This window comes from Chrysoperla carnea, chromosome 5 (assembly GCF_905475395.1).
Source record: "Chrysoperla carnea chromosome 5, inChrCarn1.1, whole genome shotgun sequence".
NCBI classification, from domain to species: Eukaryota; Metazoa; Arthropoda; class Insecta; order Neuroptera; family Chrysopidae; genus Chrysoperla; species Chrysoperla carnea.
The window spans coordinates 36,256,171-36,283,686 of record NC_058341.1 but is presented as its reverse complement, the minus strand read 5'-3'; the positions used below and the strand labels follow the sequence as shown (position 1 = coordinate 36,283,686).

At 28.5% G+C, this 27,516-nt stretch overlaps 3 protein-coding genes across 4 annotated transcripts in view; 2 read left to right on the top strand and 1 right to left on the bottom strand.

Moving 5' to 3' along the window:
* The first annotated feature begins 4,902 nt into the window (after positions 1 to 4,902).
* On the top strand, positions 4,903 to 7,628 carry LOC123300732 (zinc finger protein OZF-like). Its single transcript, XM_044883363.1, has 3 exons — positions 4,903 to 5,024; positions 5,099 to 5,270; positions 6,406 to 7,628. Exons 2-3 carry the CDS (start codon positions 5,136 to 5,138, stop codon positions 7,432 to 7,434), a joined length of 1,164 nt encoding a protein of 387 aa, XP_044739298.1. The 5' UTR covers positions 4,903 to 5,024; positions 5,099 to 5,135; the 3' UTR covers positions 7,435 to 7,628.
* A 3,093-nt stretch (positions 7,629 to 10,721) lies between these two features.
* Positions 10,722 to 13,882, top strand: LOC123300187 (zinc finger protein 287-like). Its single transcript, XM_044882699.1, has 4 exons — positions 10,722 to 10,863; positions 10,924 to 11,210; positions 11,482 to 11,605; positions 12,502 to 13,882. The coding sequence occupies exons 1-4, from the start codon at positions 10,861 to 10,863 to the stop codon at positions 13,606 to 13,608; spliced, it is 1,521 nt and encodes a 506-aa protein (XP_044738634.1). The 5' UTR covers positions 10,722 to 10,860; the 3' UTR covers positions 13,609 to 13,882.
* Positions 13,883 to 21,713: 7,831 nt separating this feature from the next.
* The window catches only part of LOC123300139 (bone morphogenetic protein receptor type-1B), a 250,693-nt gene continuing 244,890 nt past the window's right edge, over positions 21,714 to 27,516 (bottom strand). For both annotated transcript variants that reach the window (XM_044882629.1, XM_044882630.1), the window contains exons 2-4: positions 25,515 to 25,702; positions 23,015 to 23,735; positions 21,714 to 22,617 (exon numbers count right to left, since the gene is read on the bottom strand). In XM_044882629.1, coding sequence (XP_044738564.1) covers positions 22,058 to 22,617; positions 23,015 to 23,735; positions 25,515 to 25,702 — 1,469 coding nt within the window. In that variant the 3' untranslated portion in view covers positions 21,714 to 22,057. The remainder of the gene's footprint in view (positions 22,618 to 23,014; positions 23,736 to 25,514; positions 25,703 to 27,516) is intronic.

Sequence of the window (27,516 nt, the reverse complement as noted above, 5' to 3'; positions counted from 1 at the left end):
TACCAATACATGGTAAACAAACTAGAATTAATGACATTAGGACATTACTTTTTTTGTTATATTTTGAGTTATACACTTTAATTGTTTCCTAATTGTAAGTGTAAAATTGAAAAATAACCATATGTATAATATTTTCAGATATGAAAAAAAATAAATAAATCCTATAACGAATAATAGCCAGTTTAATTTACACCAGAAATTTTAAAAAGCACGCTTTAACTCTGAAACAATCACAAATCAGGGATAATAACTATAAATCATTTCAACAATTAATATAACATAATTTATAAATATTTAATTATAATTTCACAATAAAGTTAACTTTGAAATTATTTTCTTCAAATTTATTAAAATTTTACTGTCGATTACATTAACCAATATTGGCAATACTGCTTGCTCCCTACGATATTAAAAAGTAAAAGTTAATTTAAGTAATTCAATTGTTTTTGAAAAAAATAGCATGTTCATTTTCATCACGATTAATTTATATTTAAAAAATTCATTTCTGTTTAATTAAAAGATTTCCTAAACGATTATAAAAAGTGAATGCTTTAGAAAAAATATAACCTCACTCGGTACCTACATTACATTTGTCATATAATGTAATACTCCACATTTATGATATTTTATTTAAAATTAAAATTACAAGAATTAACAATTAAAGATAAAATCAAGAATCAGTTTTATATGGTAGTTGTGGGTCCTTAAGAGAATAATATATATTTTTAATTAAAATAGATTATAGAAATTCTCAAAATGTAACCTTGTTTTATTAATAAGTTTGATTTTCATTTTAAATTTAAGAAATTATATTTCTAGGTATATTAGTTTTATCTTTAAATTATTGTTTTCTTGATCTTTAATTATTAATTTTCTGTGTAATTTATATTTTTTGCATTAAAATTCATGATATTTTTCAATTACATACAGAATTAATAATTAAAGATCCTAACTCTTCAATTATTAATTCTGTATGCGACGCTTTTTAGTTATTCATTTTGGAACGTAAGCATTTTTGCTACCACCACTTACTGTGACCCATGTGATTGGCCACGATTCTGTATTCAAACAATCAAACTGTTTCGTTTTTCGTGTATCTTCGACAAAGATAATACTCAACTTATTCAATGGGATAATGGCATCCGTACTTGAAAGAAATCATTTTTGCTCTGTATGGCTTTACTATAATATCACCATTTTAATCACGTTTTCACTTATTTTTCAGTCATTTTGATAGTTTCGTAGATGCACTTTGAATGTAACTCAAATATTTAATGAATTATAATGTAAAATGAATTACAATTATATGCAGAATAAATAATTTAAAACGGTATACAAGTTTTGAAATTTGAATGTCATAGACAGATATAACCTCACTCGGTTATAAATTTCATTTAAAATTACAATAATTAATAATAAATTTTAAATCGAAAATAAGCTTTGTATATTAGTTAAGGGGATATATATTTTTTTAAATTAATTTAGATTAAAGAAACTCTCAAAATATAACCTTGTTTTGTTTAGTTTTCATTTTAAGAACTTGTAATTTTTGTTTTCACGATAAACTATTGTTTTCTTGATATTTAATCATTAATTCTATATGTAATTTTGATTTTTTGCTTCAGAATTCATGGTATTTTTCAATTACATACAGAATTAATTATTAAAGATCCTTACTCTTCAATAATTAATTCTGTATGCGAAGTTTTTTAGTTATTCATTCTCGGAGGTAAGCATTTTTGGTGGCACCACTTTATACTGTGTTTGATTGGCTACGATCTTGTACTCAAAGTGATTCGTGTTTCGTATATCTTCGGCAAAGATAATACTCATTCAATGGCATAATGGCATTCGTTCATATTCGTTTCGTACTTCAAACCAGTGCTACCAACTATAATAATCATAGACATGCTATTATTTAATCATATTTTCTTAAATAGTTTCCTAAGTGCACAATTGAAAAATAACCGTATTTTCTTGAAAGGAAAGTAAATTTTGAAAAAATATAAATCTTTAAATGAATGAATAACAGTAAATTTAATTTACACTAGAAATTTAAAAAGCGTGCCTTAGTTCTGAACCAATCACAAATCGGGGATCATATTTTGAATACTATTGTAGACTATATACCGAGCTTACTTTCACGAATAATTCACCATAATGCATCGCATTCAGAGTTAATAATTGAAGAGTGCACATCCTTTATTATTAACTCTGAATGTAATTCAAATATTTAATGCATTATAATGTAAAATGAATTACAATTACATGTAAAATGAATGATTAAATATCAGAAATAATATTACAGGGAAAATAGATGCAAATGATTTGAAATTTTATAGGTAATTTTGAATAAATCACCAAAATAAGGTTAATCGCCAAAATGGGTGACGATCATGGCATACAAGTTTATAACCTCACTCGGTTATTCATTTCATTTAAAATTACAATAATTACAATTAAAGATAAAATCGAAAATTATTTTTGTATATTAGTTATGGGTTCTTAAGAGGATATACATTTTTCTAAATTAATGTAGATTTTAGAAATTCTCAAAATATAACCTTGTTTTGTTAAGTTTAATTTTAAGTTCGAGCACTTATTTTTTTAGGTGTATTTGTTTTCGCGATAAATTATTGTTTTCTTGATATTAAATTATTAATCCTCTATGTAATTTTGATTTTTTGCATTAAAATTCATGGTATTTTTCAAATTCATTCGGAATTAATAATTAAAGATCCTAACTGTTCAATTATTAATTCTGAATGCGACGTTTTTTACATATTCATTATCGTACGTAAGCATTTTTGGTGGCACCACTTATGCCCAACCTTTATCCCCATTTATGGATTTATAGATTTATACTGTTTCTGATTGGCTACGATTCTGTATTCAATGTGATTCGTGCATCTTCGGAATTTTTGGAAGCACCATTTACCGTGAGGTATATATAGGTTGCGTTCTGCTACTCGCCCGGCTTTGTAAAAACTTTAGAAAGAGCGGTTTCTATGCTATTTTGTGGCCATTTTTTGAGTCAAACAGCCTTAAGATATTGTGCTCCTTTACCTTTACACTCCATAACCATGTCTCATGTCGAAAACCCAAATTCGATTCTGAGTCGAAGAGGAAATTTTTATTCAAATGATTTGTTTGTAAATTATACAATTTATAAAAGATCTCATGCCTAATAATTTTAAAATATATTATGCCAAACTGAATCAAACTATCAAAGATATTCACTATTGTAATAGAGCATACGGTGATACGGATTAAAATTTAAAAATTGTGAACGAAACCTTAGAAGTGTTTTTTTTTTTTTTAATTTGTTGTTCTGTCATGTTGACATTTCATCTTATTTACATTACATGAGTAATTTGTTTTACAAACTAAAATAGATAAATCATAGGTAAAATATATGAGATAAATATAAGCAATGTTTATCCAAAAAAATTATTTAGATATTGAACAACTAAAATTTTTTTAAATTTTCTAACTGCTAACTTTTTTTGGAGGTAATTACCAAACGTTTAACTATAGAACAATTTGAGCTTTGCATAAATTGGTATTAAGCACGGAAAACGGTAACAAAACATTTCTTGTCTACTTCCATAATTTTCATTCATGTTTACTTCGAAAAATATAACGATTTGAATTTTTTTTCTCAAATCTGAGAGCCATTTATCTCAATACAAAACTAAAAGTTCTTGATAAATATCATTATGTTGTGTACCTAATGATATCCTTAATTGGTAGTAGGTTAAGAGGACGTAGACTGCCACCACACAAACCTTGATTACAGAAAAGATTTGCAATAACCTTTTGTTGAGTCCAAAACTAACGCTGACATATTTATTGACGTATCACAATAATTATATTTGCTGACACTTAGTTTAGTGTTGATAAGTTTTTAATAAAAACAATACGCTTAACTAGCTATAATTATATTTTAATAGTTTATCACAGTAAGTTACGCAGCTTCTAGTTACAATGAATTAATTTGAAATTTCGTTGTGTTAAATCGCAAGTTTCGCTTTCAATTTTATGGATGATTGTCTGAAAATCTCGTCATACGAAATTTAAAATCGGTTTGAAAATGGTCCGAGAATTTGATATATAAAGGTTTTTGTTTGGTAGTAGTAGTATCGCCATAAAATATGTAAAAAAGAAAAAAATATGTATTTTTGTTTGTTTTTCATCTTTAATCGATAGCAAAATTCAACTAGCGAAAAAAAATCGTTAAATTGTTATTTTTCCAAGTAAATCTGATTGAAAATTATCGACGTATGCTAGAAATGTTTTTTGAAGGGATTCAAATAAACGATTCCAATGGTGTCCAGATCGGTATTAGACCGGATAAATACCAGTCTAATACTTCCAAATCAATTTAATATCATATTGCCTTTTAATTTTTATATTTTATTACTTAGAAGGCTTACTATCGGAATAAGCTATCTCATGTACAGTGGCGGATGTACGAGGTGTTTTCGGGTTTAAATCCCCTTCACCGTAGGGATGGTGGTACTTTTTTTTACGATGGTAAAAATATTCTTTTTGGAATACCGATCATATGGATTTGTGTTTCATGAAACGACACTGAAGATAAGCTATATACGTATCGATGAATGGAATACAGAATGTAATTATGTATCTTCAACGCTCCCAGTATCGACGTTGCATCTATTTCTTTGGCGTTTGTTGATGCTTGGTTTCTTGATTTCGATGCCGTATTCTGTGTATATTTTTCTCTAATTTTCGAAAATAAACTGCATAGCATCTTCTAAAATTAAAAATCTCAATCCTTCTAAAATTCTACTCTCGCCACTGCTCATGTATATCTATAGCTCTTATTTGCTCATGTATATTATTCTTCGTGAATATTTGTCCTTGTCTTTTTTCCTGATTCCTTGTCTCAAACATTATATATTTGTATTCGTGCATACAAATATAAATCCTGTATTTACTACCATTTGAGATGAGAAATCTGGATACTGACAATATTTTTTTCTATTTGCATCGACCGAAAGGTATTCGATTAATTCTAATCTTATATTAATATTAAAAATGGAAACAAACTGAATTCCTTGCTATTTTTTTTCAGATGTAGACGAATTTTAAATACGCCGACATTTCAAAAGATGTCTGATGAAAACGGAATTAGTGATCGCATATGTCGTGGTTGTTTATCGGACGCTGAAAATGATCTGATGAAAATACAATCATTAAATATTTCTTCAGAAATGAATTCATTATTAAGATTCCTTAATTTCGAAGCAAGTGATTATTTGTAAAATTTTTTTTAATGGTTCGATACTTGACAAACAGATTTTGTCAAACACTTAAAGTTAAAATAAACTGAATACCAATTTTCGAGTTTTCGCTTGATTCTTGAATTATCAAAGTCTTAAGATGTTTGTCTTCCTACAATATTGTAAAATGGTTTTGGACTATATGTACCAAATGATGAGTATACAAACTAGTCGCGAAATAATGTGTAATTTTTAACTCAACTCTTTCTCATACAATATAAGTGCACGAAATGTTTAAAATTCTGTTAATATAGTTATCTTTCTTTGGTTAATCGGCTTTGAATTTTTATGGTCATTGTATTATAATATCCTTAATAATTGTGTAAAAAATATAGAATTTTTTGAAACTATGCTCATAGCTATTTATAATTTAGTTACATAAATTTAAATAAACAAAAAAGTTCTCAAAAATCAATTCTGCCTTAATAACTTCAAAAAAACTCATAAATACAGATTAAAGATAGATAGATACAGATAGATTAATTCGATCCAACTCAAGTCAGTAACATTCATGAAAAGGGATTTTCATTAATTAGAGAAATGATGAATTTTAATTTTTAGTTTTCAATATCTCGAGAACCGATCGAAATACAAAAATATAAACAAAAGTATTTTTACATTTTCATTTCACACTTATTTTGCATTTATTAATTTTAATTAATTTTCCAATTATTTAGTAAATTAATTACGATTCCGAGGAGATAACCATTTTTTTTTTATTATTCCAGTTTATTTACAGAAGAAAGCGCTTAAATTTAATCGTATTTGTCATTGAAATTAGATTTTAATATCTCGAAAACCAAGCAAAAATTCGGAAATAGGTACACAAACAGATGTATTCTTAATATTCATTATTATTTTATTTAAACATGTATTAAGAATTGTGGCTGCCATAATAATTTTTTTTCATCTGTTTTGTAATCCATAAGTTGGCAAACATAAAATTATTTCAAATTTTGATTTTCTAAAAATTGTTCCCTTCTTTTTATATTTAGTTGTTAATTTTCAAAGAATTTGTCAAACTTGTCTTATTTCTACGTGAGATTAAAGTTATCGAGATTCTACTGTACTAAGTAACTAACTTTTTTTTTGTTAATAGGAATTTGAAATCGAAATGAACTTCATTTGTGGCGATTGCGTTTCATTATTAAAGAAAATACTTGATTTTAAAAGCCAATGTGAACTTTCAAAAATTACTTTACAAAAACAAGCCAACAATTGCAGTACATCCAATACTCAACAAAACTTGAACAATGATATCCACACATATCATTCGGAATCCGATGAAGATGATTCGAAATTGGATACTGAAGTAAGAAATTTTGAGAGTGTTGCTATTAAAAAAGAAACGGATTTAAGTTTTGAATCAGATGATCAAACATACTCAAATTTAGTGCAGTATACTTGCACAGTTTGTGAGAGAACGTTCCAGAAGGAGCAGTATTTTATACGACATAAGTATTTTTCGCATGGCGAAACAAACAATTTATTTCCGTGTATGGTGACATATTGTCCTACAATTTGTACATCTCAAAACGATTTAGATAATCATCGGTCCGAAAGACATGTTACAATTTGTAATATTTGCAATAAAAAATTTAAAACAAACTTGTATTTACGTCGACATAAAGCAAAGAATCATTTTAGTCCAAAATATACTTGTAAAAACTGCTCCAAAATATTTAAACATAAAGATGTATTAGATCGACATATTAGTAAGCAACATAGTGCATTAATAAAAGAGGCTCGACAAAAAATTTGTGAAACTTGCGGAAAAGAATGTACAAATTTAAAGCGACATATGCAAGCGGTACATTTAAATATCAAAAATTTTAAGTGTGATTATTGTGATGCAAAATTTTTAGACAATTGTAAAAAGATATCTCATGAGAAAATAATGCATTTTAATTATAAACGTTTTAAATGTGAATATTGTGCGAAATCATTTGCATATAAACCACAATTAATTAATCATATACGGATTCATACTGGAGAAAAACCATTTGTTTGTTCGATTTGTTCACGGGCGTTTGCGCAAGCTAGAACTTTACAGTTACATCGTAAAATAATACATAAAATAGTTATCGAAAAGAAAAGATCAACGATAATAGATGATAAGCAATTGTGATTAAAAAATTATTGTTTAGTTAAAACAGATAATAAATAAAAATGTGCACAAATACTTCAGCTAGAATAGTTTTTTTGTAATTTGTAAAGAACTGATTAAACCTCCCCCAACTACCCCCTCCTCCCAAAAAAGGGGATTCGGTATGCCCCTGAGAGGTCGAATATTTTACGAAGTAATTACAACCTAATAAACAACTGTGGAAAATTTCAGAGATGCATTAATTTTATAAGAAATTATATAAGTATTTATAAGAAATTATATATTGTGTTTTATAGAGAAGTGTTCCACAATTAACGCAAGAAGTTCAAATCAGACGTTAATATTGGGACATCCTTTATTATTATTATTATTATTATTATTATTATTATTATTATATAAAAGAGATCGAATTTCTAATTTTGTATAAAAACATTAATAAGAAACAAAGAATCTCTGTTAATTTGTTTTATGAAAATATACATATGATTTTTCATGAAAATTTAAAACATTTTTGTTTTGTTATAAATAAATAAAAATCGTTATATATTTTTAAATTTGTTTTATTTTTTAAATTTTCTATTCTATTTTCTTTGAGCAAAATTATCAATTAATTAATTATTTAGTACAGGTAGTAGTAATTATTTAGTATTAAGTTAATTATATTTTTATAAATAAGACGAGTGACTGTGTGGGTATAACACTTGCCTATGAAATCAAAGTACGGTGGTTCGTGTCAAAAGTTGATGCAAAAAAATTTTTTTAAGATGAAATTAATTATATGGAATTATGTGCAAGTAATTCGTAAATAGTTTTTATGTATTTTGATTTCATTTAAATAAAGTTGAAAACTCAAACCCTGTTTTTATTTTATTTTTCCCCATCTCTCTGTAGCTATACAATATTATTTCACTTAAAAATAGGTAAGTATTTCGAACTTCACGATAGGTAAGTATTTCAAACTTCGTTTGCCATTTTTTTTGTAATAATACTACTCAAAATTTTCCGAAAATGAGTTTTACTTTTTGTTATAATTTAAGAAAGTCGAAAATATGAATATAATTATTTATTAATACGAATAACAGAGCCCTAATGGTATAATGGTTAGCGTATCTGACTTTGAATAATTAGTCCCTTGGTTCGAAACTAGGTGAGGACATATATTAAAAAAAAGTTCATTAAATATTTTAAGCAAAATCTGATTTTTATTTTCATTTTTTTTCAAATTTCCACCACAGCATGTTTGCCTAGTAAATGATGAAAAAATTAGTTTTTTTTCGTTCAAAAACTTCAATTTTTTTCACATTTCTACTAGGAGAACATCAAGGACGGACGGAATAAGTAGTACCTGATAGCAAGGTAATTGTTGTCACCTCGTAAGTCAGAAAGTTAGTGGTCTGCACACCCGTGTTTGGTGAGTGTGACCTCTAGTGGGCAGACCAATAACTTTCTGCCAAAATAATATTTTAGACTTTCGGGGTGAAAACACTTACTCACCTTTCTCCTTATCAGGAACTACTAATTCCCACTTATGTTCTCCTAGTACAAATGTTGAAAAAATTGAAAATTTTTTCGAAATTATATTATTTTTTGAATATAAAATTAAACTGAACCAATTATCAGCGAATGCTTCCCGATCGCGCATAGGTGGAGTTTTTTCAATCTTTAATAAAAAATTTTCTGATGCTGACCAATTAATGAGACCAACTGACCTTTTATGACCAATTTCTGACCTTTCAGATGGTATAATTGGTCAATCGAAATTCCGCAAATGAGGTGCTAAGATCGCGGAGCTAAGCAATTTGTACAAATTTTTTAATATTTTGTAGCAGGAGAATGTTTTTAAAGAGTGAAATTTATGATAATTTAAATTCCCACCTCCTGGCTGAATAATGATTTATGACATGACACAAGAAGGTAGGTTATATATATAATTTCAACTATAAAAAGAGTGAGAAATTTTTAACATTAGACAAAATTCATTTAATCTAAAAGCAAAAATGTTATCCCCGTGCTAGCCAGGGTACGAACCATCGTACCTTGGTTTCAGAGGCAAGTGCTATACCCACACAACTACCCGGCTTATATATAATGATATTATTAACTTAATACTTACCTTTACTAATTAATTAATTAGTTAATAATTTTGTGCTGAAAGGAAAAATGGGGTAGAAAAAAAATCAAACAAAATTTAAAATATATACAGATTTTTATTTATTTGTATTAATTTTTATTAATTTAGAAAAAATGAAAAAGTTCTTATCCCGAAAATTGATTTCATACTGTATAACATAATCCTTATTATTAATTGATATTTATTTTAGGTGAAATATGTACAAATATCTAAAATAAAATATCTTTTTTATCAATATTTCTGGTTTAATTATTCTTATTCAATATTATAGTTTCCTTTGTCTTTTATCCTTTACGTTGGTTTCAGGAATATCAAACAGAACCTACTGTTTTATTTGTTCTACTATCTCTGAAAAGGTAAAAAATTCTGAAAACATTAAACAAATTATTAATCAATCATTTAATAACAGAAAATGGTCATAGATTGAGAATCTTTCGGAAGGAATATTTACTATAAATTTTTCAGAAAAGCAGTAACAAAGTAGTAGTAACTTAGAATATTTCTTCCAAAAGAGTCTCAATCTATTACTATTTTCCGTCATAAAATGATTGATTAATAATTTATTAAATATTTTCAGAATTATTCTGAATTTCAAACTAAGTATTCTTAAGTTCTCTATACTCTAAGTTCCCGAATAGATTTATTTCCGCAAGGTCGGCGAAGTCATATTTGACCACTGTGGTTCATAAACGCCAATTAATATGGCTTTTGATTGATTATCGCGACCAAAGATGTATCTTTACCGCGTAAATGTAATACAATTTTACGCAAGTGTGCTCGGCAGCGATTTCATTTATTACTTGACGGTGGTTATCATTTTTGCTTTAGGGCGCTCTTTTTCGATAAATTCAACTATTTTTTCTCCCCGCGGTGTTTTTAATACAAAAATAGCTAATAGCACTCATATCTACACTCTCTCTTGCTCAGTGCCACTTTGGTTTGATAGAACTAAGTGCCACAATGACCACAAATGAATATGAGCCGGCTTTTACGCTAAAATAATAACAAACCTAAACAAATGTCTTTTTGACAAACCGTGTGAACCGGCCCTTATCCTCAAACAAACCTAAACAAATGTCATTTTGACAAAGCGAATGAACCGGCCCTTATCTTCAAACAAACCTAAACAAATGTCATATTGACAAAGCATACACCAAGTTTTGCAAGATTTCCATTTTAAAATTTATACAGTTCTTTTTTCGAATTATCAATTTTTTAATAGAATCTTAAGTTTTTTTGATTTTAATTCGATAGAAATGATGGTCTGCAATCAATAATTTGTTACAAACTAAACTTCTGCAACATCCTTAATAACAATGGTGTGTAAAAATTTAATTTAAATAGGCTTATTTTTCACTTTTGCATTTACCTTTTTTCAGGATTTATCAAACAACGATATTGATTTGTTCGAAGAAAAGACCAATATAACTTCTCAAACAAAATCTGTATTAAAAGAAAAAACTGGGATACAAACTTCTGCTCCTGTTCTTAATAAAAAATTACTTAATCAAATTCAAAGTTTAGAAAATGAAATGGGAAAAGATAATGTAAACTATAATGATTTAGAAAGAAGATTACTTGAAGTATGTGAAGAAATTCTGCCTTTAAGTTTAATAAAGTATATTCGATTACTATTAAATTTAAAGAAGAAATCGGAAAGTTCTAGGTAATTATAATAAATATTGCAAAGATATCAAAAAAATTTAAGTGCGTTAAGTTAATTCTTTAGATTTTAAATTTGAACTCTATTAGCGAAGTATGAAAGTAAGGTTTGTGAAACACAACATTCGCTTAAAGTGGAACAGAATTTAAAACCGAGAGTTTTAATTTGTTAAAAGCTATTTAATTTAAAAAGATTCTGAAATTCTAGACGAGAAAGAAAAATTAAATTATAAATTATCTAAACCATTAAATGATGTAATTATTTCCTGTTTAAGTGAATATCCTACTACACGTAAATGTCGCAGTTGTTTAGGAGGGCTTGGAAATCGAATGACTTCAATTCGAACATTAAATTTTTCTTCAGAAATGTATTCTGTATTAACATTTCTTGGATTTAATGTGAGTTTATCAATGTTTAAATATTTTATACCTATTTTATCCAGTCAAATTAGTCCATAAAATATAAGTAAGGTTACAAAAATTCTCATAGAGTTAAAAATTGATATGAATGTTCAGAATAATATTATAAATGAATTGTAAAAAGTCCCCATCAATCCCCCTTGTGCAAAAAATTTTATTGAGGCGGGAGGTTTGCAAAAATAGGCTTTTCGCGTTTTTCAGCAAAACGATGAGTTTCACCGCAAAAATTATAGATAATCCGATTCTCTACCAAAAGTGTCTCAACACCTTTATTCATAAGTATTGCCATTTTCGTGATATAGCGGTTCAAAGAATTGAACAAATTATTTTTTTCGTAATACATTTTTGAACCGTTATACGAGTAAAAATATGAGGACTTATTTTTGATGAACCAGCTTCTTCTATTTGGCGCTGCCTTTTCACAGCATCAATGCAACTCTTTCGAGTATACAATTTTTTCGACACTGCACATGAATTTTTACAAATATCTGGTCTATCAGGTACTCTAAAAATTTACCACCCCTTTCAATACTTACGACTAGCAGTATTTTGTGGAGTATGAGACCTTTGAAACGAGGCAGGTATACGAGCATCACCACGCTGATAATTGAATGGAAGACAGATTACTCAGGCCATGCTACTAAATAAAAATAGGGACGGAATTCTTGACGTTGATTTATATGCTAAAAATTTTAAAATTTGTATGTGTAAGATATAGGGACTCATAGGGGATTGATGGGGACTTTTCACAATTCATTTATAATAGTTTTCTGAACATTTATATCAATTTTTAGGTCCATGGGAATTTTTGTAACCTTCAAAGTGCTATTTGACTGGATAATATTAATATTGATAATATTTATTTAATTTTTTAGGATTTTGATATCAACAATAGTGTAATATGCGATACTTGTATGCAACAATTACAGAATGTTTTAATATTTAAAAATCAATGCGAAACTTCTCAAATTTCTTTACAAAATCAAGTTAAAACATTAGAGACTGATCAGCAAGACTATACTGAAACACATGATGACGATTCTATATCACATTCAAACTTCGATGATTTTGAGTATCCTCTAGGGTTAGCTTCTTGTGAAATAAAAAATGAACCTGTGGAGACCAACGAAACAAAAGATGAATTGGCTTCGAAGATTGGAAAAGATGAATCGATTGAAACAAAAAATTTTGATGAATTGAAAAGTGATAAACCAGAAAAGAAAACTTCACAAAAATCAAACTCAAATTATTATGCTTGTTCATTATGTGATAACTCTTATCAATTAGAAAATTATTTAATTAGACATAAATATTTCGCTCATTTCGAAACAGAAAATATTTTCCCTTGTACAATTGGGCAATGCGGTCAAGTTTACAACTCACCAGAGGACTTAGAAAATCATAAAGAAGATAGACATACAACAACTTGTACTATTTGTAATAAAGAATATAAAACAAATTTAAACTTACGTATACATAGGAAGCGACGACATTTAAATCCACATTTTCCATGTAGTCAATGTACACGAGTTTTCATAAATAAAGACTCTTATGAAAGACATGTTAAACAAAAGCATGAGACAGATCCAAAAGAAATTCGAGGGAAAATCTGTGATACTTGTGGTAAAGTTTTTACAACATGTTCAAACTTTAAAAAACATTTCAATGAGGTTCACGTAGGAATTAAGAATGTTAAATGTGATTTTTGTGATAAAAAATTTGTCGATAAACATCGAAAAAAACAGCATATAAAATTTACTCACATGAAGTATAGACCTTATAAATGTGAATATTGTCCAAAAGCATTTTCAGGTAAAGAAAAACTTGAAGATCATATACGAGTTCATACTGGTGAAAAACCATTTATTTGTTCGATATGTTCACGTGCGTACCATCAAGCTAGAAGTTTACAATTACATCAACAAACAACACATAATATAGTTCCTGAAAAGAAGAAGTTGGCAAATTTGGCAGACTCTTAAACAAATAAACTTTAATATACATAACTAAATCAAGAGAAAAATTTAATATGTTCTACAAGTGCCAACGATTTTTTGAGAAATTATTATTGACCATAATAAAAATATCATTTATTTCGATTTATCTTGTAGCTTGAGTAAGTTCGTAGTGGTCAATAGATGGAAAACGAAGCCAATTGTTTAATATTTTGAAAATAATCATATACAGGGGGAGAAGCAACCTTAAAAACTTCCGAAAACTAGATATGTCAGATAATGTAACATTCTGGAAACGCCAAGAAATAGTTTCAGTATTTTTTCTGGGTGTCTAAGGTGGGGCTCTGAAGAGTTGGTTCTTTATCAAATATCATAATATTAATTATCAGCATAAATTTTACCCAACAAAATTTAAGTTTTTGAATTCTAAGTACCTTTTTAAATGATTTTTACCAGAATTTGAGACAAATAGACTGATGTCAAAATGGTCAAATTTTTCTACAATTATCCCTTCAGACTGGCCGTCTTTCGTACCAAAATCATTACTCATGTGATGAGAGAAAATCTCGAGCTATTGCACAAGCGCTAATAACGGAATTATAAACTTTGCTTACAATATGTTTGTAGGTAATATATGTTTACGCGTGAAAATTAATTCGTATGAAAGAATACTATATTAAATTTACTTACCGTAGTGTAAGCGCTGAGTGGGTTTCGTATGCATTTACAGGTCTCACCGAACAAGGAGTGTATTTCGGCGTATTTTGACCCGCTGAATCCGAATTTAGGAATTGGCCGCCATGAGGCGATACTTAGCTCCCCAATAGTGCTCTGCGTATTTCTTAGACTTCTACATATTGCCTAAATTAGCGGAATAATTAATTGTAATTTCGAAAGAAAGTGAAAAGATTTATAGCGAGTAATAGTATTATTCTTCTAATATCTTTTCCAGCAACTTCTAAAATTTTGCCGCTCTTAAAATTTGCTGCTACACATACGGGCCTACTCGGCTTACAGATAAATCCAGCACTGTAGTAAAACAATCAGTCATATAAATATTTTCAATCACTGAGGTCGTGTTTTGTGAACGTAGGTCATAAGAGATTCTCATTTCTAACTCAACAAAATTTAATATTGAATAAAAAAACGTTAATTTTTATTTATTGTTTTAAATTGAATTTCGTAAAATAAATTTTTTGTTTATCGAAGTCATTTTGTTTTATTAAATTTGCACCTTTGATGATCCTGGTTTGCTCACAATCTTTAATTGAATTTCTTCTTATCGTCTATGTTTGGTCCACAAACAATAAATCTATGGAGTACCGTTTCAATTTCAGCTAATTAAACGCTTATAATTACTGTTGTGAGGCGTAGAATACTAAATATTTGTAACAAACGTTGATAAAAAGTGATTTTTGAATTGTTACATCGAGACAGCTTTAAAAAACAAGATTCTCATAAATTACCATATTTTTATTTTTATCAGACAGGTGTAGTCGTTAGTGAAATTTACAAAATTTAAAAAAACGGGTACGGAATTCTAAACTCGCACTTAAACGTATCTAAGAACAATCTCCATTAAATTACCTTTTTCCGTAGAGCTGAAACTGAACCGATTTTGAGGATCAACGTCTATTTTTTAGTTGTCCCGGGTACGGAACCCTAAACTCGCACTTGAACCCTAAACATAGCTAAGAACACTCCCCGTTAAATTACCTTTCAAACGAAATAAAATAAATACAAATTGGTTCATCCGTTTAGGCGCTACGATGCCACAGACAGATTCGGGGCTTAAAAATACAAAAATTCAGATGATTGCCTACTAGATGAGTAAAATCTGTTTAAAATACACGAATCTATATACGAATTGTTCGTTACTATAGAAAATACTCGATCGATCGTCAAATGATTCTGATTTTTATATTTATTGGGTCAAAAATATTCCATAAACCGAATTTTCTCAAGTTAGAGCAATTTTTTTCATATGTTTCAAATTTTATTGCAATAAATAGTAGTTCAAAAACTATTGCAGCCACGAGATTTACTTAGACGGCCCTCTGAGCTTCGATGCCTTCGTGCATTACACCAATTAGACCTATAATAGATACGCCACTGATCCGAATCAAGAATTAATCTAAATTAAATAAAATTGGGACACCTGGAAACATTAATTTTACTATAAATGAAAATAAAATTAGGAGAAGGTGAAATATGAACAAAATAATTTATTTACTATACACAATTTTTTATTAGTTACGCGAAAAATTAATTGACACATTCATTATAATTTGAACGCTAATATAATATATATTACATTAATGTATACATAAATATATAAATATTTATATATATATTACATACATTCATATATTCAGTCTTACAGAATCCATACCTTGAAATGAGAGAATATAAAATTACTGTGTTAATAACCAATTATTGACTTGAATACGTCTATGTTTACGTTTATAGTAGGGGTCCTTTTTTTATTCATTTCATTTTCAGAATTTACATCTTTTAATAATTAATTCTCTAATTTGTTCAGATCATCAATTTAATTTAGAATGTTTATATTTAAATATTGAATAATCCCCAAAAAAGACAAGAAACAGTCAATCCAAATCAGCTTTAAATATCGACCAATAAAAAATACAAAAGCATAATCTAACCCCATTTTTTATTATTGTTACTCAAATAAAGTCTTTGAAGCGTCTTCTATCTACTAAATAAGTCCTATAACGAACCTTTTTAGCAGATGCAACGCTCGTTAAAGCGCTTAACGATGCACATATAAAATATGATGGACATCATATTTCAATCGTGCATTTCTTTATAATTGATCGTTAAGCTCCATGACGCTTTTTCTATATGCTGAAGCCTAATGGCGGTAAGTAATTTAGTTACAAGAAAAACTAAAAGAACAATTAAACAATTAAAAAATTAATTTTTTTAAATAGCTAACGAATGGTCGAAAAGAGTATATTAGCAGACTTTATATGATTCTGAGATCACTAGTTATTAGAATAAGGTATCAAATGTGTGTCAGTGAAAAATGAAGTTTGATTAAATTTCTTACAGTTTTTATGCAGTTTTCTTCAAGTTCTAACCGTTTAAAATTTTTAATAGTAAATTGTGCAGTAAGTGCAATAAGTTGTCTATCTCCGTTGTGAGCGATTTAAGCAAGTACACGAAGTGTATGCGTCCATCTGCTCAAGTGGACAATAGACAACAACTGCACGAATAGCTTACAATAATATTATTATTATATAATTGCTTTTTCTATTTCATTGGCTACGATTACGCGTACAATCATAGCATAAAATTACTTTCCCGCATGACTAATAAGAAACTAATTGCATATTTTTACTGTAAAACTTAAAGCAAACCCAAGTAAAAAACTTTTTTTTACTTACCAAGTAAAAAAAGCAAATAATTATCATACGCCCAGAATCAAAAAGTCTACGTAAAAATCGTTTCGAACTTGGCTATCAACTAACATTTTTATCGGTATTTTGTATTCCTCTCAATTCATAAGTCAACAGAAAAAAAAACTATACACGTGAAAAAAACAAATAATTTTTTCGGAATATAAAGATGGATATGATCAAAAGAAAGTTACTCTCATTTACCAATATATTTTTTTTAAATGCACAATCCTTTCGTCACTCGGCCTATTTACGAATTATTAAATTATTTATTGTGATTATGTCGGGGATGTATTTTTTTAGAGAATTGTATTGAAATGTTCATTTCAAATTCTAACTATTTTTTTGTGTTTAAATTGAAGAGAAGACGAAGTGATCTAAAAGTCAATTTACAACCATTAAAAACTGAGTTCCTTGCAAATACAATTCCAATGAAAAAGAGACATTCTTTCTGCCACTCATATATACAAAAATTGATAAAAATAATTGAAATGTTAAGACACAGTTCTCGAGATTAAAGCCTGAACCTCTTCTAATCACGATGTGAGATTACAGTTCGAATTCCGAGTTCTGTATGAATTTCTTTATGAACGATTTTTGTACTTCGAAAATATTGTCTCTCTTCAAGGTAAACAAATAAAAACATAAAACTAAAATTTATATGAGGTCAAATTTTCAAATTTTTAGATTTTTAGTAGAGAAAAATTTTTAATTTGCGTGCTTATTTATAACAAGTGTAACAATATTATGTAACTAATCTATAGTATTTTTCTAGTAAAATGAACATTACAAAACATATCACAAAAACAAGTACAGGCATTGAATTAATTATTAATTTGTAAAAATTATTTATAAAAACAAACATTATCGGAATTCTTTTAACGAATGTCGTTACTTGATTTTCATCATTTCACGATGGTAAATTAACAAAAAAAATTCTAAATTTTGACAACTAAAATGATCAATTTACAAGAAATACACTAGATACAAATTTTATTTTAAAAAAATTCGAAATATATAATATTTTAATATTTTGAAATTATTTTTTTCATATAAATTTATATTCAAAATTATGATTGGAAATTAAGGGCCAATTCATACTATCAATTCTGAAATACAGAAACCGATACAACCGCATTCAGGAAATTACTTCATGTTTATCTGCTCTCTTGTAGGAATATATATACCATTGGAGTTGGGAGTGGTTTACACTGTTAAACTGTTAAAATTTTCAGTTTATTTATTTTATTGTAGTTATTCGAATTTTGAAAAAAAGTTGCGAACAAATGATGTTTCTAATAAAAATTGTTAAAACTTTGTAGTTAAATTCTTTTAAATAAAAAATCGAATAGATTAAACACAAATCTCACGATTCAGCATGATTTCAAAAATTAATTCTCAGGATCTTGCGTATTTTTTGACTTCCAGTCAAACTCGGTAGGTATTGATTATTCTTGAAAAGTAGATCACATCTCCACAAGCACATAGGGTTAAAAATGAGAGAGTTTGGAGATATAAGCGGTTAAAATTTAAACCAACATAATAATTGTTTCGGTAGAATATGTCTAATATTCACTTAGAAAAAAAGTCAATGGTAGGCTTCAATTTTATTAAGACCCATGTTACGAGATGCCTCATGCAATAGGCAAGGTCGGAACAAATTTCGCTAATTTATGGACAGGCTTGTGTTTTTGGATAGGTGTTTAAAAATTTAATCAATGACTTTTCTCCTAAAGAGATTATTAGGGCAGATTTATGCACGAGAAGGCGTATATCATTGCCTTTGTTTGAATTTAACCCTCGTTGGTCCAACCCAATCCTAATGTTAGATAATGCGTTTTAAACATGAAACAAATTCCGTTATATAGTCTATTATATAATAAAAAGCTTTTGAGAAATTAAACCTTTTTTGCATTCTGACCCTACTCAACTCTTTGATAATGTATTAGTTAAGTTCAATTTTCGATATATTTATTGCTATGATTCACAGTCATATGCTTGCCTTTATGGGAAAGGAAAGTTGTATTGATGAAATATTTCGAGGGTATTTTCACTCAATTTCATTTACCAGAAAACATAGATTTGCAGAAGAGGCAAACGATACAATGTATGGCCCTCCTTCTATAAATTTATGTAAGACAAGAGGTTGCATCAGATTTATTAAACCGAATCGAGAGCATAAATTGAATCTAAATTAACAAATTTTTACAGATAACTGCTATGATTTTTCATTTTTTACTAAATAACACCAAAATTGCAATAATTGGTTTTGATGAAGTAACTTGAAAATTTGAGTATTTTATAGAGCCTATTTATTGAATCTTTCTAAAAAAAACAATTAGAAAATCTAAGAGTAAGTATGAATAAATATTTTTCTTTAAAAATAGAAATTGATTGCGTGTACTTATCACCACGCATGCTCAATAAATCTGCAATTTTGTTATTATTTGATTTGGATTTTTGTCTATTTACTCATAATTTTTAATTCCATCAGATTAGTTTTAATAAAAAAATAAAATATTAATAAATAAATAAATAAGTTTTTTATATTTTCATAGTTTTCTATTTATGGAAATATAAAGTTCATCAAGGATCTTTTTCTTTGAAATAACAGACACAATCTCGTATCTTATTAATCGTAGGTTTAATTAATGGGAGAGTGTAAGAAATAGTTATTTGTATCTCGCCTGCAAACTTCATGTTTTTTGAGATATAAGATTGCGTCGAAAAATCCTTAATATTTTGCGTGACAAAGCAGCTTCACTGTTAATATATAGGCTATAGTTAAAAGAATTCATTATTTTAAATCATGTTCTTGTTTTGTCGTTACGAATTAATCGTAATTAACTTTTGAAATAACTGTTTCGATAGAAATAACCGACTTTCTTATAAGAACCTCTTCTATTTTTAACAATATATTTGCCTCTTTCTCCGCAATAACAAAGACAAGGTCGAACTCTTTTGTTGTGTTTTGGATCAATCTGAGAAATCCAAATGTGATTATTGATGCGCAATAAATTTATTGAAAGAATTCTTTAGTTTACAAAAGTCGTATTATGTTAATGCCAAAGTATCTCACTATTCACCTTCACCGGAATAATCTCAGATTTTGATTCAACACAAAAGGCTAATTTTGTTTTTACTTTGATTTCCTTAAATTGTTTAGGTTCCCAAAAAGAACACCCAAATTTATTCCTTAATGATCACTCTTGTTAGTTATCGTTTATAACTCCCGATAGTTTGAAGTATAAATTAACTTTAAATATTTTTGAAAATATTTTAGATCAAATAAAAAGTGTATAGTGTGTAACAACTTATAAATTACTTTACCAAGGTTAGACTTAAGGCCAAAAATACCTCTTTTTAGGCAGGCACTTATAAATAAGGCTCCAGATGTTTTATTTTCATCTGGGAATTCCAAAACAAATATATAGCTTTCCTTAAAACTTGTGAATTAATTTTAGCTTTTCTTAACACTTGTGAATTAATTTTGAGGCCAGTTTAGGTCAAAAGGACCTAATTTTTAAGAAGGCACTTATTAGGAAGGCCATAATTATGCTTAATTTTCATCTATGCATGCCAAAACAAAAATATTGCTTTTTGTAATATTTTCATTTAAATTTAAGAACAAAAGACCTTCTTCCTTTTCTTTTTAATATGAATTTTTTAATTAGTTGACAATTCTTGAAGGGTAAGTAAAATACAGAAAAAATTGCCAAACAAAAATTGTTGGGTTCAGGGATCATCTTTTATAAAACTTGTATGTTCTTGTGAGTCATCTAATGTTCATCTCGAGCGTGATACTGATAACAGATAGAACGGCAACTTAAATTATAAGGTTGTTTCTTATAAACGAAAAATAGTTCTTTTTTGAAACATTGTTTCGAGAACCAAATAGTTTCGGTCGAAATTAAATTCAAAAATAGTGCAAGTTTCGATATAAATAAAGTAAAAGATATTAAAGTAAAAGACGGTTAAATTTTTCCAAAATACATTGATATTTTTTTTTGATAAATACAAATTCTCTTAGTTAAGTTTTCCTCTATTTTTGCATTTTACAAGTATCAGAAATTGGATACAAAAATATTCTCTCATGTAAGGAACAGTTTTCTAATTAAGTGTTCTTCTATCCCGTGTTAGTAACGAGCTGAATGATAGGCATGAAGTTCAAAGTTAAATTCAAGATGTCTAAAAAAGGTTTTCTTTGAGTCGAACATTTTCTGTTTAAACATTTTTTCTGTATTTTAGTTACCCAATTAGAAGAATTCTCACTTTAGGTACACTCTTTAAGACTATTAGATTCATGAAAGTGTTGGGTACGGATGGTAATGTATCGTAAAAGGTGCGGTTAATTTTATCGGTCGCAAAATTTTTCCTTTTTAAAATTTTTTAGATATAGCATTATGTTTTGAAATTAAAATAAACTACAAGTACACTTTTTATTTGATTAAAATAAATTGAGCAGCCCTATTTGTATTTTATTAAAACTAATCATAACAGAATTTAATTCTTTTGAGCTGTTTGTTTGTAAATCAAGTACTGTGATAAAATGAAGAGTTATATAATATAATTAATTATTTAATTAATATAATAATAATTTATGTACAAAGTGTTTTTTTGTTTATTATTTAGTGATTTTTTAATATTAAATTATTTACAAAATAAGTATATATATATATATTTATATATTTATTCAAAAAAAACCACAATCCCACTTTTATTAAAGAGTGTCCGCTTTCGTTCATTTCTTTTCGATTCTCACAAAATTTTTAAACGTTTTTATTTTTTTTTCTATGGCACTTATTTTTTAAAACATAAATACACATTGTTTAAACTGGTACTGTTATATGTTCATTTTTTTGTACTTCTGTGTACAGCCTCCTCGAATATTAATACTTAGTTTTTTGTACCCATATGTTTTCCCCCGCAATGTACCCAATTTGATAACCCCCAATTGAAAAAAACATATTCAATTGGGGTTTTCTCTGTTACCTGTAACCCGTATCTGTTACTAAAAGAATACTTCACTGTTTTATTTAAGTTACAGAGTTTTATTATACAATTTTAATACTTGTATCTGTATCAATTTTGGATAATGTTTTTTTCGCTCGCAGCGCTGTTAATCGTACAGCTGGATTTTGATGCCAACACTCTTGCATTACTTTTGACACTGTTTGTAACACTGAATCGGTATCCCATCGTAATGGGATTAGCGGACGCACTCGTTTAACACATACAACTAAATGCATATCATCAAAACTTGGATCACTGGGCACACAATCGTAATATGGTAGCGCGTAATCATCAACCATGATCACTTTATCACCAGTACCACACCGTCGAGTCATCTCCCACAAAACTAGACCAAATGAGTACATGTCTGCCATCTTGAATGCTTCAAAATTTGACGTGTTCAGCGTTTCGGCAAGTACTTCTGGAGCCATATACCGTCTGGTACCGACTCGGGTATTTTGAGCAATGTCTATTTCATTATTATCACGTAAATATTTTACAGCTAAACCAAAATCGGCGATCGCACATTGTCCATTTCGTTTCACTAATATGTTCTTGGATTTAATGTCACGATGGGCAATTGCTGGTTTACCTTTTGTACCTGTAACAATCATAAGAAAAAAAATTAGTCAACGAATAGAGATTACCTCTTAACTAAATGAGGTGATCTCAATCAGAGTCTTTTAGAAAAATTTTATCGTCTTTTATTATTAATATCATTTACTTCATAGTGAAATTTCCGCTATTTTCGCGGAATTGAATCTAACGAAGCTTTGAAGAAAATGGTTTACTTCGAACCTTGTGTGGTTTTGGCTTGTATACCTTTTCATCAATAACCCCCTTTTTAATATAAAAGCTATCTTATTGTTTCAAATCTCATTTTGTACGATATCAAGATCTACAAATTTTGCCCGAAGTCCTTGCATTCGAATGCAAATTTCAAATTGTGATATCTCAAAAACACATAAAAATATAAAATGAAAAAAAGAGATTCATACCGAATATTTCTGTGTGTAAATGTGATAATCCGCTAGCGATTGATAGGCACATTAATAACAGCGAATTTTTATCCAGTACATTTTTCTGTAGAAAATCATGTAAAGATCCTAGCTCATGATAATCCGTTATTAATAACATTTGAGTCCACGATCCAGTCCCTTTAATATCGGCTGCAATGAACCCAAGAATATTCTCATGTCGCATTAGAACAGTTTGATATATTTCAGTTTCCCGGAACCATGATGCTTCTTCCGTTGTAAAAAACACTTTCACTGCAACTTTTTCACCACGCCATCTCGCTAACCACACTTCACCATAACGTCCTTTCCCCACTGAATGTACCATTTGAATTTGTTTTGCAATTGTGCGTTGTACTAAAAATGGTAAACCTGACCCGGATCCACTCGACTGTTCAATTAAGTCATGTAATGCACTATTTGGTTGTAGAAAGTCACAATGTTTTGGTGATTTCTCTAAATACATGGATTTTCTCATATCCTCCCGTTTTTTATATCGTAAATACATAAAGGCGATGATTATGAGGAAGACGGTAATACATATCGTCAATGATATTATTAAAGCTGTGTATAATATACTTTCATCGTAGTTTAATGTGCCTGGCATCGGTGTTGTTGTTTTTAATTCTGGCAGTATGGCACGATTACAATAATCTTGTGAGTCACAGCATTTTATTGATTTTCCAGACATATCACCTCGACACTGAAACAAGAAATTACATTTTATTACAATATATTGATTTAAAATTTAAATATATAATTATTTCAATTTTAAATTCTTTGCTATATGAAAATCCGTTTCATAAATAATAATAATAAGGGGTCCTCAAATGGGTCCCTAGCATCTAGACCAAAGAGACCTCTGTACCCTCCTTGAGAACAACCGGTCACCTGAAGGCGAGACGTCTACAGGTAAGAGATGTTATTTTAAGCAGTTGAAGCTATACGATCCTGTCGAGGTCAGAGGCCATGCAGAAAGTCCACAGTTTCTACGCCCGGGATTTATCTGAACCTGACACTCTACAGATGCAAATAACATATTTGGAGGTTTTTTCGTTATCCATAAAAGTCCTACAAGTAGGATCATTAAAGATCCCCATGTTATGAAGGAAGTAGTTCAATCGACAGTGTCCTGTCTAGAGTCCTACCACCTTTCTCAACTGTGAGTCCTACCACCCTTCTCAACCTTCTATAACGATTTAAGCACTAGTGTTTCGATATCAAAAAGAAAGCGTTACCAAAAAACTAAGATTTTGTGTGTCGATTAATCAGTATTCAATACGCCTTCTACATTAATTTCGTTTTTTTTCGTCTTACAAGTCTTTTCTCTGTACGGTTTACGATAAATTAATTATTAAAAAGAGCCCTTTTTACATGGTGGCATATGAAGAAGTCGTAATAAATGTTGGCTCTTTAGTCAATAAGTGTTTTTAAAAAATCTTTTACCATTTACATAAAAAAACTTTTATCAATATTCCTCAAGTTTTAAGCTTTAAAATCATACCAAAATTAAGAACTGTGCATAAAAATGAAAAATTTTTCTCGGTAAAAACACTGTCTTGGATAGTTAATTTCTCCCAAACCGTACAGAGAATCGATACGAGTTTTTCACAAAAGACGTAAAAAAGAATCATTAATAGGTTAATAAAATTTCAAATCTTTGGTATCATTTTCAATTTATGGTATCGAAATACCTTAAAGAGTTGAAATGAAAATGATTACAAAAATCTAAAATTTTATTTATCAATTAATCACTCTTGTAGAGATAGGTCTTTTATGAAAAATTCATATCGATTCTCTGTACGGTTTATAAGAAATGTGCCTTGTTTTGGTAAAAAAAAGACCTTGATAGTTAATTTCTTCTTAACCGCTCAGAGAATCGATATGATCTTTTTACAAAAGATGTATAAAAGGATGATCAATTAATTTTGGATCAATTTCATTTTTTCAGTATCGAAATACCTTAAATAAAATTTTTTGGGAAACTATAAAATACACTCCAAGGGAGGATTTTTTAGACATTAAATTTTAAAAGGCAGAATTTCGAGGATTGGTAATATTCTGACTACTGGGTTTACCACATAGCCCAGTAGTTCTTAGATATTTTGGGAAAAAATTTTATACTTAATATAAGATATTAAAATACGAATTAGATAAAAATAAAAATTCCTTGCAGACGAAATCACGAGTAACATCTACTTTAAGTTTAAACTAACGAAGAACGTTATATTGAAACGACTAAAAAAAACATACTTTTAAAAAAGAACAAATTCATAAAAAGAATATTTAAATCTCTCTCAAGAGATTATAAAGATTTTTATATCAAGTTTGAAGTGTATAAGCAACAATTCTGAAAACATACAACAAGGTACAAGCAACACAGTTTATGTGTAGTATATGTGTATGGATGGCATTGGTATACGCATACGATACGTTTATAGTTTGTAAGTGGAATATATTGGTTAGTTTTTGTGTTTTATACCTGCATGAGTCCACTTTCATCGGGCGGCAGACAACCGAAAGAACGCTCCACCTCTCTGGCGCCTGTCTCTCGATCCACCACTTCCTCAATGGATGAAAAGCACATGCTGTTTGGTTTTGCAATGCAAGTCCCATTTGCAGCTCCATCTGGACAATGGTTCTCACAATAGCATTTCAATAGACCTCGAGCTGTAACAATGAAAAAATTTATTTAATTAATGATATAATTTTTAAATGTAAATAAAATATAGGTCACCCATGAATACTGATTGAAAAGAATTACTTTTATTTTCAATCAATATAAATTGAAAATTTTTTTTAAACAAATTTATGTATTAATCGCATTGCTTTTAGTTTCTTTATCACTTATTTTTGTACTAAATTTAATTAAGAAACTATTGTATTGAATCAGAGAAATAATCTTTATTTCATCACTCCTTTTCAAGTTTCGCCTTTCTTTAAACAACGGCTGAATTATTTATATTAAACTTAGTGAGTACTTTAATTAACTTTGCGTCTGATTAGTCCTAATTTTCTGGCAATCTAATCTAAGGAATGCACTAAATAATAACTAAAGATCCGGGAGTGGACTGCAAAATCACTTGACCCATCAATAACAGACTCAAACTTTGTAATAAAGCGGCAATCAAACCTGTAAAATTAATGGGTTACAGCAACCCTACCATATTGGTTGCAAAAATGAAGGAGAGGATATTTGTTATGCAAAATTGGGATACAAACTTGACCCATAAGGTAACCGGGTAGTTTTCACGTGAAGCAATAGCTTTCAATGTACCTTTTCAAGAAATAATAGGTTGAAAAGCCAAATCGGTTGCAAAAGTTAGGCAACCCTCTAACGTAGAAAGAATAAATACAACTTCAGTTAGTAAAGATTCTGTGGAGTCTTTTGATCGTGAATAGACATGTAAATAACATTTATTAAATTTTTTATAAAATTTATAAACACAAAACGTAAAAAAAATGTTAAATATAATAAATTTTTTTCAGGAGGTATACAATAATTTCCTATCAGGATAACAGATAAACACCCGAAGAACATTACCCTATTTCCGGGAGAAATCATGTTAAATAAGTTATTTTAATTTTAAAATCATTCTTATGAAATTTAATTTATTCAAACTGAAAATTTATGAAAATATTTGTCATTAAACTGATGACTATAATAATAAAATAAATTTGAACGTTTGTCGTTGTTGTTAGAAAAATATTTGCGTACATCATCATTTGTAGACAGAACGTTTGGCCTAAAGATAGCCCATGTACAGAAAAACACATACCTTATGTCTAGGCAAGCGTTACAAAAACAGTGCCGTCATTAGTTAAACTGAAACGATGCGTTGTTTATGAAATTATCTTAAAAAACACTTTCACGTAAATAATTAAAATCAGTGGCGAATTATTATTTTTGTCGAATTAATAAGATTTTTATATTTTTATTAAAATTTTTTTTTTGTAGATTATTTGAAATCGAAAAGATTCAGACACAAAAAATTTCGGACTTCCTCTTGATAAATTCATTACAAACACTTTCAAAATGTGTAGAATACGGGAAAAAGATTGTATATTCTAGATTATAAAAATCCAATTTCAAACCATTTCTTATAGCTTTTAGGGGAGAGATTTATTGTCTGTATTTTTTTTAATGACTTAACCCCGACTTTGTATGGATGCGTATATAGTTTGAAATATACTCGAATGAAGGACATCTGGTTTATCAAAATACTTAGTACATATACATCAAGTATAGAAATAGATGACATAAATATCTATCTATAAAATAGTCATATGGTTTTTGAATTTTTAGAAAAATAAATATTTTTTTATGAAAAGTATCAGCAGACGATAGTTATTTCATCCAAAAATATCTTTTTAATATTAATGCAAATAACAGAAATTATTTTAACTTTAAACGAAATACTGGTAAAAATGGTCCAATCACAAGCGGGCAGGAGGTTAATAAAAACGGACGAATTTTTGGACGC

Excerpts from the sequence above, each read along its gene's own strand:
- LOC123300732 (XM_044883363.1), top strand. The coding sequence starts at position 5,136 with ATGTCTGATGAAAACGGAATTAGTGATCGCATATGTCGTGGTTGTTTA. Across the intron at positions 5,271-6,405 it reads TAAGATTCCTTAATTTCGAA|GAATTTGAAATCGAAATGAA; the intron begins GCAAGTGATTAT and ends TTTTGTTAATAG.
- LOC123300187 (XM_044882699.1), top strand. Across the intron at positions 11,211-11,481 it reads AAGAAATCGGAAAGTTCTAG|TGAATATCCTACTACACGTA; the intron begins GTAATTATAATA and ends TTCCTGTTTAAG. Across the intron at positions 11,606-12,501 it reads TAACATTTCTTGGATTTAAT|GATTTTGATATCAACAATAG; the intron begins GTGAGTTTATCA and ends TTAATTTTTTAG.